Source organism: Aptenodytes forsteri, unplaced genomic scaffold, assembly GCF_000699145.1.
Source record: "Aptenodytes forsteri isolate BGI_AS27 unplaced genomic scaffold, ASM69914v1 Scaffold485, whole genome shotgun sequence".
Classification (NCBI taxonomy): Eukaryota; Metazoa; Chordata; class Aves; order Sphenisciformes; family Spheniscidae; genus Aptenodytes; species Aptenodytes forsteri.
The window spans coordinates 94,552-106,243 of NW_008795525.1; the positions used below are offsets into that span (position 1 = coordinate 94,552).

The window sequence follows — 11,692 nt, forward strand, 5'->3', positions numbered from 1 at the left end:
TAGATTGGATGTGAGGAAAAATTTCTTTACTGAAAGAGTGGTTAAACATTGGAACAGTCTGCCCAGGGAAGTGGTTGAGTCCCCATCCCTGGAGGTATTTAAAAGACGAGTAGATGAGGCACTTAGGGACATGGTTTAGTGGGGATGGTGGTGTTGGGTCGATGGTTGGACTCGATGATCTTAGAGGTCTTTTCCAACCTCAGTGATTCTATGATTCTCCCAGGGACCAAAGTCTGGCTGACAGGAGTGTAGATCCTCAGATCATCTTTTGGCCTTTTTTGAAGGTGGGGTGCAATATTTGCTTTCCTCCAGTTGTCGGGGATCTCCCCTGATCTCCACTGCATTTGAAAGACCAGCCCTGCAAGTCCATTTCTGTCAGCATGCATTGATGCAGCCTGTTGGATCCCATGGATTCGTATGGATCAAGATCACTGAAGAAATCCTGACTCAGTCTTCATCCCTGTCTGGTAGCTCTCTGAACCCTTTCAAAAAGCATGGAGGCCTGAGAGACCTTCATGGTGAAGACTGAGGTAGAGGAGGCATTGAGTGTCTCAGTCTTATCTGTGTCTGCTGTCACTAAATCACCCACCGCATTCAGAAATGGGCCCTTATTCAGCCTTTTACTACCATTTGCCATTTATTCAGCCTTTTACTACCACTACCAATGTAGTGGTAGAGGCTCTTCTCAGCACCCTCAATTTTCCTTGCAAGTCTCAGCCCCTCTTGAACTTTGACTTTCCTGGCACCATCCCTACATGCCTGGGCAACATTTATAAATTCCTCCTTTGTAGCTTGCCTCTGCGTCCACCTCTCATATACTGCCTTTTTGCATTGCAACTTAGCCCTAAGGTCCCTGCTTAGCCAAGGCTGTCTGCTGATATGTCTCCTTGTTTTCCTGAGTACTGGGATGGACTGTTCTTGTTCCTGGAGTATGCTGTCCTGAAGGCTTGCCAACTTTCCTGAGCTCCCTTGGCCTTCAGAGCTGCCTCCCATGGGATCCCTCCCACCTACCAGTTCCCTGTATAAGCTGAAGTCTTGCTTGAAGTCCAGGGTCTGTACTCTGTTACTTTCCTTCCTCACTCCCTTTAGGATCCTGAACACTACTACTTCATGGACACTACAGCCAAGGCTACCTCTGATTACCACATCCTCAGTCAGTTCTCCCTTGCTAGTGAACAGCAGATCCAGCTGTGTGTCACCCCTGGTTGGCCTGCAAACTTGAAGTTCTTTGTGAGACCCAGGGTCTCACAAAAACGTCTCACCAGAGGTTTCCCTCAGGTACTGCTGCCTCCTTGGCACACTGTCCCAGCTTCAGCTCAGGGAATTTCCTGGCCCAGCATTGATGTCCTTGTGTTTAAAGCCTTTAGTGGATTTTTCTCTGTGAATGTGGGTAGTTGCTTTCTGAATCTATACAATCTGAAATCACTGTGCCCTGAAGCGAGGAATTCCACATTTTTGCATTTTTGTTGAACCCTGCACTGCTGGAGAGCAACCAGCTTCGGCTGGCCCTGAATCAGGGCACTGCCAGCACACCCTCACAGGTTGAAGCTGTGCTGCACTGCCTTGCTTGCTGCCCTGCAACAGGGAAAGCAGACATGAAGAGAGATCGAGTGCCTCAAGCCCAAGCTATGTTCTCCAGCCCATGGTCGGGTGCGGGCTCTGCATAGCCACAGCAGAACTGTGGGGCACCGCTTGTATGGCCAGGGGGATATCCTGAATAGGGGGCGGTGGAGGAAGCTGGCAATACAGGGAGGTAATGGAGGTGTCTCTGGGGGTGACAAGAGAAAGGCGCCAGTCCTGGTGCCCATGGGAGCATCTGTATGGGATCTGGGACATGATGGAGCTGTGTGGGGCACAAGAGGCACAAGAGGATGGGGTGTGCTGTGGGACGTGGGAGAGGTGTAGTAGCCTGTTGCAGGCCGGACCTGGCCATGGCTAGCACAGTGCAGTGCTGGGGGACACCAGTGCTGCCCTGGGCTGAGTGAGCTCTATGTGAGGCTGTGTGAAGGCTGGGCTATCCCAGGAGCATTCTGTAGGCAGAATGAGAGGACAAGGCATGGAGGGAGAGTAAAGGTCCATGTGCTGTGCACAGCTGCAGCAGGTTCCAGAGAAATAGTATGCTTGCAGCCAAGCACATCTTAACAAGGCCGAAAGACAGGCAGGAACACTGGCCCTGTGCTGCTCAGAAACCCTGGCCTCATTCTGGACTCAAGCAGGATGCTCTGCAGGACCCTGAGTCTCAGTCTCCGTCTCTCTTCAAGACCCCTTGGTCTTGACAACTTGACAGCTGATTGCTGTCAGAAACACATCCCATATGCAATAGCAGGATGCGTTCATGCAGCCGTTACCTCCTGATGGCAAAGGATTTCCCTTTGGAGAATGGGGTCCTACAGGATAAAACAGGAAAGCTACAGGCCACAAAACACTCTGACCATGCAGCTGGTTTATCCAGGAAGGGGATGGGTTGCCTGGATCACCCACCAATACCAATACAGAGAGGGTTTCTGAGAATCATAGAATCATAGAATCATAGAATCATTGAGGTTGGAAAAGACCTCTAAGATCATCGAGTCCAACCGTCGACCCAACACCACCACCCACTAAACCATGTCCCTAAGTGCCTCATCTACTCGTCTTTTAAATACCTCCAGGGATGGGGACTCAACCACTTCCCTGGGCAGCCTGGTCCAGTGTTTAACCACTCTTTCAGTAAAGAAATTTTTCCTCACGTCCAATCTAAACCTCCCCTGGCTGCAGCTGGTTTATCCAGGAAGGGGATGGGTTGCCTGGATCACCCACCAATACCAATACAGAGAGGGTTTCTGAGAATCATAGAATCATAGAATCATAGAATCATTGAGGTTGGAAAAGACCTCTAAGATCATCGAGTCCAACCGTCGACCCAACACCACCACCCACTAAACCATGTCCCTAAGTGCCTCATCTACTCGTCTTTTAAATACCTCCAGGGATGGGGACTCAACCACTTCCCTTGCCCAGCCGTTCCAAGAACAGAACAACCACCCCTTAGTCTTACAAAGGCAGAATCAGGCTCAGGGGTAGTAGCAGTGATTAGAAGTAGGTCTTCAACAGAGAACATAATGAACCATAGAAACAATTCACCATGGCTTCCTTCTCACTGCTGATCTGGCTGGGTCTGTGAATGGGAACAGCTGGACTCTTGATGTCAGAGCTCCAGGGTCACCACACTCCCTGCCTCACGGAGCACCCTCTGGAGTCCAAACATGGGGAGCGAGCACTGAGCTCTGGCATCACTGCTGTCCGATGACACGGCACGGAATATTTTCACCCAATGTGGGGAGTCTCCCCGCACTTGTACTTTGTGAACACCTCTGTTCTCGGCACATGGGGTTGCAGCTGCACATATTGTAGTCTTGGGCAGAAACACAGCATGCAGTTTGCCTCTGCACATTGTGCCTGGTGTATCCGTGGTGATCCTGCGAGCTTATGCAGGTGTCCTGTGCAGATAAGGTGACCCCACAGCTTTGTCCATGTCTCGTATCTGCATGCTGACACTGCAAGCTCATGTAGGTGTCTTGTTCCCAGCTGCAGCCTTCTCCTTCTCTCCTTTTTCCTCTCACATAGCTCCTCCTGGGAACAGCCAGTCTTGGCCCTGCAGGATGTTCAAAGAAGTCAGAGGTGAGGGTGCTGTAGGGGCTCCATTCAGGCTCAGAGCTCTGACTCCTGCTCCCACATATTCAAGCAGCAGGCATTGCACAACCCCGAATGGAGTGTTTCCTGGGCTGTCCCATAGACATCTTGACCCCATTTCCCTCTTATTTCTCAGGCAAACATCAGGAGCCCCATAAGTAAGCTACAGTAAAACCAGCTGTTGATTCAAGATTTGGGGTGGGCGCTAAATATAGAGCCTAGGGCTGCCCTGCATTAGCTTCTAGCAAAGTTCCTAGAAAAATATCCAGAGTTGGTTTAAAAATTTCCAGGAGTGGTGAATTCACCACAGGCCTTGATGAGCCCTTTTGGTGGTTAATTATCGTCACAGCTAAAGATGTGCACTGCGTCCCAAACGGCATGTGCTCTGCAGTCTGCAGCTGTGGGTCCCAGCTACACATGCCAGCTAGACTGAGGTGTCTGCCATACCTAGTGGCTGATCAAACCCGGTGCTGCCTGTCAGAGGAGTCCCCAGGAGGCACCAGCCCAGCCACAGCAGGGATCTGTGCTGTCTTCAGGGCTTGCATCAGGCCCTGCTGAGCGTGGGCTGGCCGCAGGCAGGTGGCCAGCCCCATCCCACGGAACACACACACCGGGCATCAGCGGTCTGCAGGCACTGCCTGCCTGCGGGCAGGAGAGCTTGGGCTGGGGGGGTATGCCAGCCACAGCCCCACTCCCTCTCCACACAGTGGCAGAGATGGTAAGCAAACTGTCTAGCAGCCCCACACTGAGCTAACACAGTTAGCTGCTCCTTCAGGTGTTTTGTTGTTCCTGTGGCTTTTCTCTGGGCACTAGTTTAGCACCACCCCTCCAAGTGAGACTAGGACCAGACACAAGTCTCCAGTAGTAGTTGCACCAGTGCTGGTGTAGCAGTGACATGACCTCTCTTGGACGCTGTGTGGGCTTGTACAGGCAGGGTTTGTGTTAGACCGTTGGTCCACAGACAGTCCCACAGCAGGATGGGGAGGTGGAGTGCCAGACACATGTGAACAAGGAACTTCTCTGCGGATTCCTTGCCCTGGCTCTACAGCTAGGTTTGCCTCTGATGCCAGACTGCTGGCTCCATGAGGCAGTCTTGCAGGGAGATGGCTCTGGGTACCAGCGAGCAGCCAGGGAGACGGTGCTGTACTGCGTAACAGTGAGAGCTCATCTGTTTCTCCCCCGCTCCCAAAATCTGACCCAGCTCCTGTGGCAGAAAGCTGGATTTCCAGATAGCTTCCCATGTGGGTATCTTTCTTAGGATAGCAACCGTCAGAGGATGGTTAAGGTGAGGAAGTGAGGCTGTTCTGGAAGCACCAGAGCCCTTGGCCTGAGGAGCCTGAGGAAAATACCTTACTGTGCTGCAGAGCTTGTTGCTGTACAGTGTATTAAAGCAGCTGACATGCATTTTAGAGCACTTTCAGGGTGATAAGCAGTTCATTTTGAAGGAAAGAAGTTACTAATTTGCCATATAGTGTCTATTCCAGTCACTGTGGCAGCTTATCAGTTTCAGGTGCATTTTCATCTGCAGTGGTAGAGACTGCTGCCTGCTAAAACCCAGGCACGGCACACAACTCAAGTGTGTTGGTACAGGGCTATTACCCCAGTAATAATATCCAACATGGAGCCAGAATACAGGTAACCTGAATACAGGTTTCAGCAATGTCAGTGAGGTCAGATTTATACTCTCAAATGAGCAGCTCCACAGCAAAGGGAGCTGGGGCAGGAGGGAGGGAGGATGTTGAACTCAGGGGGGAGGCAGGTGGGTCCAATTGCTGTCATGGCACCTGTAGCTCTGAGTGCTCTGCAGCTGGAGCAGGGAGGGGGGATCCTGTTTCATGGCACTTCTTCTGGCAGCTGCTGCAGGGTTGGGGAGAGCAAATACTCCCTACAGGGAGCATGGTGCTCATTGTAGATGTGGTCTCAGCTTCTCCCCTCAGTCATCCCCTTAGATTGAAAGCAGCAGGGCAGGAGAGCTGGTGAGGGTGTGTTGCAGGTGCTGCCTCCCCTCCCTGGAGGCTGTGGATCGCTTGTCAGGAGTACTGGCAAGGGGCTATCTCAGGTGCTGCTTCCCCTCCCTGGGGTGCACAGTATAAGGTCTGGGGGGAGGGAGAGTACATTCTCTGTACGCTTTCTTGTTGTTCCTCCATCTCTGATGATTGGGTGAGTGATTCAGGTTAGGGGCCCTGCCCGAAGGAAAGAGCTGTTTGCAGCCCCCAGCTGGGCCCTTTCCTTGGCGCGTGTGCAACGTTCCTGTGCTTCTCGCTCACGGGAGCCGAGGCCCCAGCGCTGCTGCTGGGAGGAGCTGTGGCTGACGAGGCCTGAACTCCACTTCACCCGGGCCTGGCCCAGCTGCCTCCCTCCTGGCTCCATCCTCTAGCTTTGTTCTCTGTGCAGAGCTCCCAGCTGGTGGATGAGCCATGGGCAGTGATGCTGGGGTCAGGGGGAAGGAGCTGTTTTCTGCTGACCTGAGCTCTGCAAGGAGCCCAAGGAGGATCTGGGGCCTTGCAAACAGGGAGCAGTTTTAATCCTTCTGCTGTGTCTGTAACTGCTAATGCAATTCATGTGCCCCAGGCTCTGGTGGGCCCTGGCTGTCACAGGGCAATGCCATCCCTCAGTCATCATCCTCAGAGCCCAGGGCTGCTGGGCAGAGAGCTCTGAGAGCAGGACAGAGCCAGGAGCATGGTGGAAAGGGGGCTGTTTTTCTTCCTGTCTTGTCTTAAGCGTCTTCGCAGAAAAGAAGGAGCAGAGGGCCGGGGCAGCTGCTGCGAAAATGCAGGGTGTCCCTGGCTGGCCGATCAAGCTGGTTGCAATGGGGATGCTTGGCTGCTAGATCCTTGGCATCTGTGTGAGGCTTGGCCTTTCTGCACCCCCTTTCCATATGGCCTTTTCCTTTGCTAAGGCAAGTCTGTTGACCTGGGTCATGGATGTTGCCCCAGGGGTGCAAGAAGAGAGGTATCACCTGAAACAAGGCACCTCTGGTGGTGCAGGGACCCATGGCAGCATTGTAGATAGAAACCATGGTGCAGCTCTTGTGAGTCTGCAATGCTGTGCTCCCCCACCTCTGTGTCCCCTCACGGTGACCGGTCCAGCATAGGCTCATCCTGGGGTGCCCCACAGCTGCCTGCAGCACTGCTCAGGGCACTGTCTGCAGCCAGTGAGCCCCTGGGAGGCCCTGTCCTCTTGCAGGGAGGGCTGCAGAGGAAGTGGTGGCTTGTCTGGCCCAAGAATCACAGGGTTGAGGCAGTAACTGTCAGTCTGCTTTACTATGGCCAGCTTTGAGGATTGTGCAGTGGTTGTGGACCACGGAGCAGAGGGCAGCACTGAGTTGTGGAGGTGGTGGTGGTGGTGGGCTAGATCTGGCTGGTGGTCTTCTCTGTGATGCTGGCCCTGCTCATGTAGTGCCTTCCCTCATCCAGGTGACAGCCACAGATGCAGACAGCGGCACGTTTGGCTCCCTTTCCTACTCCATTGGTTCTGGCATCGGCAGTGTTGTCCCCACGCAGTTCAGCATCGACAAGCACACAGGGCAGCTGTGCACTGTGCAGCCTCTGGATCGTGATGAGGGCACATCTGCCTATGATTTCACCATCACTGCTGTTGATGGGGTGAGTGCTGGAGAGGCCGCGGGGATGCGATGCTCCTGACTCAGCACTGTGCAGGGGATACCTTTGTCCTTGCCCCTGCTCTTTGCACCATCTCTGATCTGGTCCTTCCACAGGGTGGCCTGAACTCCATGGTGTATGTGAAGGTTTTCCTGGAGGACATAAATGACAACCGCCCAGTGTTTTACCCACTGGAGTATGCTGCCAGCATCAGCACACAGAGCATGCCAGGTACAGCTGTGCTGCGTGTTACTGCCCATGACAAGGATGAGGGGCTGCACGGGAAAGTGACCTACCGCATTGTCCTGGGAAACTCACCCCCTCTCTTCTCCCTCAACAAGGACACAGGTAAGAGAGAGCTCAGGGTCAGCTAGAGTAGGCAGCAATCAGAGCAGTGGGATGCAGGCAGGTGTAAAAGCCAGCCTGAGGGTCACGGCTTGACCATCTCAGCAGTGCAGTCTGCCACCAGAATATGTCTGTTCCTCTCCCTGCCACATCTTCCCTGCCTTGGCTTCTTGAGCCTCCGGCAGCCCTTTCCCAGACTCAGTCTCTGACCTCTTGTTTCTGCTCCCTGCTCTTGTTCTTCATTTGTCCCGTCTTCCTTCCTCTCCCTCATTCCCCCATCCCTGACTCACTGCACCTTTCTTCCTGCATGCTGCTTGCTTTGCCCCATCAGGCTGCTTAGTTTCTTGTCCCTGCCCAGTTCCCTTCTCTCCTCTGCTCAGTTTACTCTCCTTCCCTATAACTCTCTTGCACTCAGTCCCACCTTTCTCACTGGCTGCATCTGCTCTGCCTTGCTTTGGCCACCAAAGCCAGAGTAGTTTCTGCTGGGGAGGTGGGTGCATGGGCGTGTGGTGCCAGGGGCTCTCAGTGGGACAGGAAGGTGTCCTATGCTCAGCACAGGCTTCAGGATCTCTCCACACTGGTCCCCAAGTTCCCAGAATGTGACTGGGATGAGATAGGCCTACCAGCTATCCTAATGCAGGGCCACCTCCTTTGTAGGGCCTGTCGAGGATGGTCCTTCAGTTGTACATGTCCTCCAAGAGCCTCTCCACAGCCCAGATCCCACCTGCTGTGTCGTGACTCTCACCCTGCACCCCACATTGGAAGCCCTAGTCCCTCCTTTCCCTCTCCCAAGACCTGCCCTCTGGCTTGTTTCCCCCAAGCCCTTACCACCGCTTAGCTCAGGGCTGGGCTTAAGGTTGAGAAAGGAGGATTTGGGGAGACTTTCCCAGGAGGGTTCCTCTTTACTCCAATTCTTCCATGGCGAGCTCCCCCCTGCGACGCACATTGTTTGCTGCCCCCTTAGGTCCTTCTTTTCAAGCTTATGGTTTGGCCTGTTCCCTTGGTGCCAGATGACAGGCAGGGGTGCAGGCATAGTGCCCTCTGAACTGCTTTCTTCCCTAGGTGTCATCTCCCTCTCATGGTCCCTGAGTGGTAAAGCCAACACCCTGGTGCAGCTGGTGATCTCTGCACAAGATGGTGGGGGCCTACAGGCACAGCCAAATGCCCGGGTGAACATCAGCATCGTGGAGGGCACGGTCTCACCCCCTGTCTTTGAGCAAGCTCAGTACTTCTTCACAGTGCCTGAGGACATGCTGCAGGGTGCCAGTGTGGGGGCTGTCCGGGCCCAGAACCCTCCAGGTACGGGCTTGTCCCTTTTGTATGCAGTCACTTTCCCTGTCCCTGCATCATCTTGAAGGCCCAGTACCACAATTCCTCACAGAGCAACCCTGTTCTGGGAGCTCCATGCATGCACAGAGGCACACACATCGGAATGTGCACCCATGCGATTGTCACTCAACTCAGTGCATGCTCTCACACACGTGCTTACACATGTGTGTACACACACACTTGTGCATATGCATCTGTGCATACATGCACATGTACACAGTGCTACTGTGCACCTCCGGACCAGAGTCTGCCGCAGACAGCACTGCCCAACCCTGCTGCTCTCTGTAAGGAGCTGAGGAGGTGAGCCAGGTACACAAATCATTCCTCCTGTCTTCATTTCCTTGTCCACAGGTCATGCTGATGACATCTTTTATTCCATCTCCTCGGGGGATCCTCATGGCTACTTTTCCATCGACTCTGCCTCTGGGCAGCTCCGCACCAGCCTGCCTCTTGATCATGAGTCCCAGGCAGTCCTCATTCTGGATGTTCAGGCCCGAAGTGGTTCACCTCCAGCCTATAGTAACACACGCGTGAAAATCTCTGTGTCAGATGTGAATGACAACGTGCCAGTGTTCCCAGCCCCCTCCGACTCCATTCTGCTGCCAGAGGCCACAGAACCTGGTACTACAGTGTACACTTTGCAGGCCGAGGACCGTGACAGCGGTGCCAATGGTCAGGTGAATTTTGAGCTGGTGTCAGGAGGTGATGGCACCTTCAGTGTGGAGCGCTCATCAGGGGCGGTGCGACTGATCGGGGCCCTGCAATATGAAGCCAGCGCAGCCTACAGGCTGGCCATTGTGGCCCGAGACAGTGGCGTTCCCCAGCTCAGCTCCATGTTCACGCTGCTGGTGCATGTGCAAGCCGAGCACGACAATGGGCCCATCTTTGACACACTTACCTACCGCGTGGAGGTGCGGGAAGGTGTGCCTGTCTCCACCCGCTTTCTGCAGGTGCGGGCCCTGGCACGCGATGCAGAATCCATGACCCTTACCTACCACTTGCGTGCAGATGGGGATGCTGCCAGCTTTGGCATCATGCCTGAGAGTGGTTGGCTGTATGTCAAAAGCGCATTGGACCGGGAGACACGGGACCTGTATGTGCTCACAGTGCTGGCCTCAGCAGGAGGCAGTGGTGCAGGGGGGGAAGCCCGGAAAACAGGCACCAGCACTGTACGGATCAGCATCACTGATGAGAACGACAACAGCCCCCGGCTGAGTGAGGAGCGTTACTTCTTCACTGTTCCTGAGAATCAGGCTCCTGGTAGCAGTGTGGGGAGGGTGATGGCAAGTGACCGGGATGCTGGGCAGAACAGCCGGCTCACCTACCGCCTGCTCCAGCATGATCCCAACTTTCTTATCCACACACAGACAGGTGAGAGACTTCCTGGCTTCCTAGGCTGGGGCTGGCTGGGCAGAAAGCCCAGGGCAGGTCAAAAGTGATGTGGGCCAGGCCAGTGCCGCAACAGAATATTCATCTTCCTACCCCTGCGGTGCTGGGCTCCCCAGCAACATACTTGAGCACAGGCTCTTCTCTAAAGAGGTTTTTGGGCTGAGCTGTGTCCCCACTTCTCCCTCACAGGGGAGCTCAGCACCAAGCATAGCCTGGACCGGGAGCAGCAGTCCAGCTACCAGCTCTTGGTGATCGTGCAGGATGGGGGAGCACCACCACGCAGTGCCACAGGAACCATCTATGTCACTGTGCTGGATGAGAATGACAACGCTCCTGCTTTCCTTCATGTGGCCAGTGGTCAGGAGCTGCCCGTGCAGGTAGGGGCAGCAGGCTGGAGCCCTTGGTGAGGCAGGGGTGTGACAGCCTCTGGGTTTGGGGGCAGGCGGTTCTGCAGGGGGGAAAGGGAATGGGCAGGGGCACCCAGGAGAGTTTCGGGGTGGGAGATAAGCAGGCACAAGTTGCATCCATGCAGCAGTTAGGGCAGTCTGGTAAATCTGATCGAGATGTGGTAAGATGGGCATGTCCTTGGGAAATACAGACATCCCTGTGCACAGAGCAAGTGAGGACTGCAGAGAGACTGCTCTGAGACCAATAGGACTGACCAGCAGGCAGAAGCTCTTGGCTCACATATGCCTGCAAGAAGGGAAGGCGAAAGGGAGCCCTAAACCTGACCCAGCGGAGTCGGGGTAAAACACTTGCGTGAGCAGGGAGGCATGGGGTGCCGTTAACTTCTTGGTCTCAGGACTTTTGGTATAGCCACTCGGCTTTCTGGGAGGTCAAGAAAGCACTGTCTAGCTGGACTTTGCACTCACAAGGGTTTTCTGAGAATCTGCTATGGGTTGCAGCCCCAGCTTTCCCTCAGCACTGTGTGGTGGCAGCGGTCACCTGGGCACTGAGTGCGCTGCAAGACCGAGTTATGTCTTAGCTGCTCAACAGAAGTGGATGAGGACCAACCCTCCATCCCCACTCCCAGCTGGCTGCATCTGCTCTGCTGTGGCCCCTGTGGAGTGGCATGTGTGGTGAGGGCTCGCTGGAGCTGGCTGAGTGGCACTGGCAGCAACAGAGCAGGATGGGCAATCGAGGCCCTGGCCTCATCTACTCTGCACAGAGTGGGGAGAACCTACAACTGAAAGGATGTGCTTTCTCTGCATGTTGTTGCACTTCAGGCAGTGTGCTCAAAGCCACTTGCATTGTGCTGGGTTTAAAACATCACGGTGATGGCAACCTCTCTCTGTCACAGGTCCTGCCTGAGCCGCACAGCAGAGGCAGGGCAGAGCAGGCAGGGCTGTATTGGC

At 54.5% G+C, this 11,692-nt stretch overlaps 1 protein-coding gene across 1 annotated transcript in view; it reads left to right on the top strand.

Moving 5' to 3' along the window:
• DCHS1 (dachsous cadherin-related 1) overlaps positions 1 to 11,692 on the top strand; it is a 50,417-nt gene that overhangs the window by 15,401 nt on the left and 23,324 nt on the right. The window contains exons 2-6 of the mRNA XM_009281975.1: positions 7,089 to 7,277; positions 7,391 to 7,622; positions 8,682 to 8,918; positions 9,300 to 10,319; positions 10,527 to 10,714. Coding sequence (XP_009280250.1) covers positions 7,089 to 7,277; positions 7,391 to 7,622; positions 8,682 to 8,918; positions 9,300 to 10,319; positions 10,527 to 10,714 — 1,866 coding nt within the window. The remainder of the gene's footprint in view (positions 1 to 7,088; positions 7,278 to 7,390; positions 7,623 to 8,681; positions 8,919 to 9,299; positions 10,320 to 10,526; positions 10,715 to 11,692) is intronic.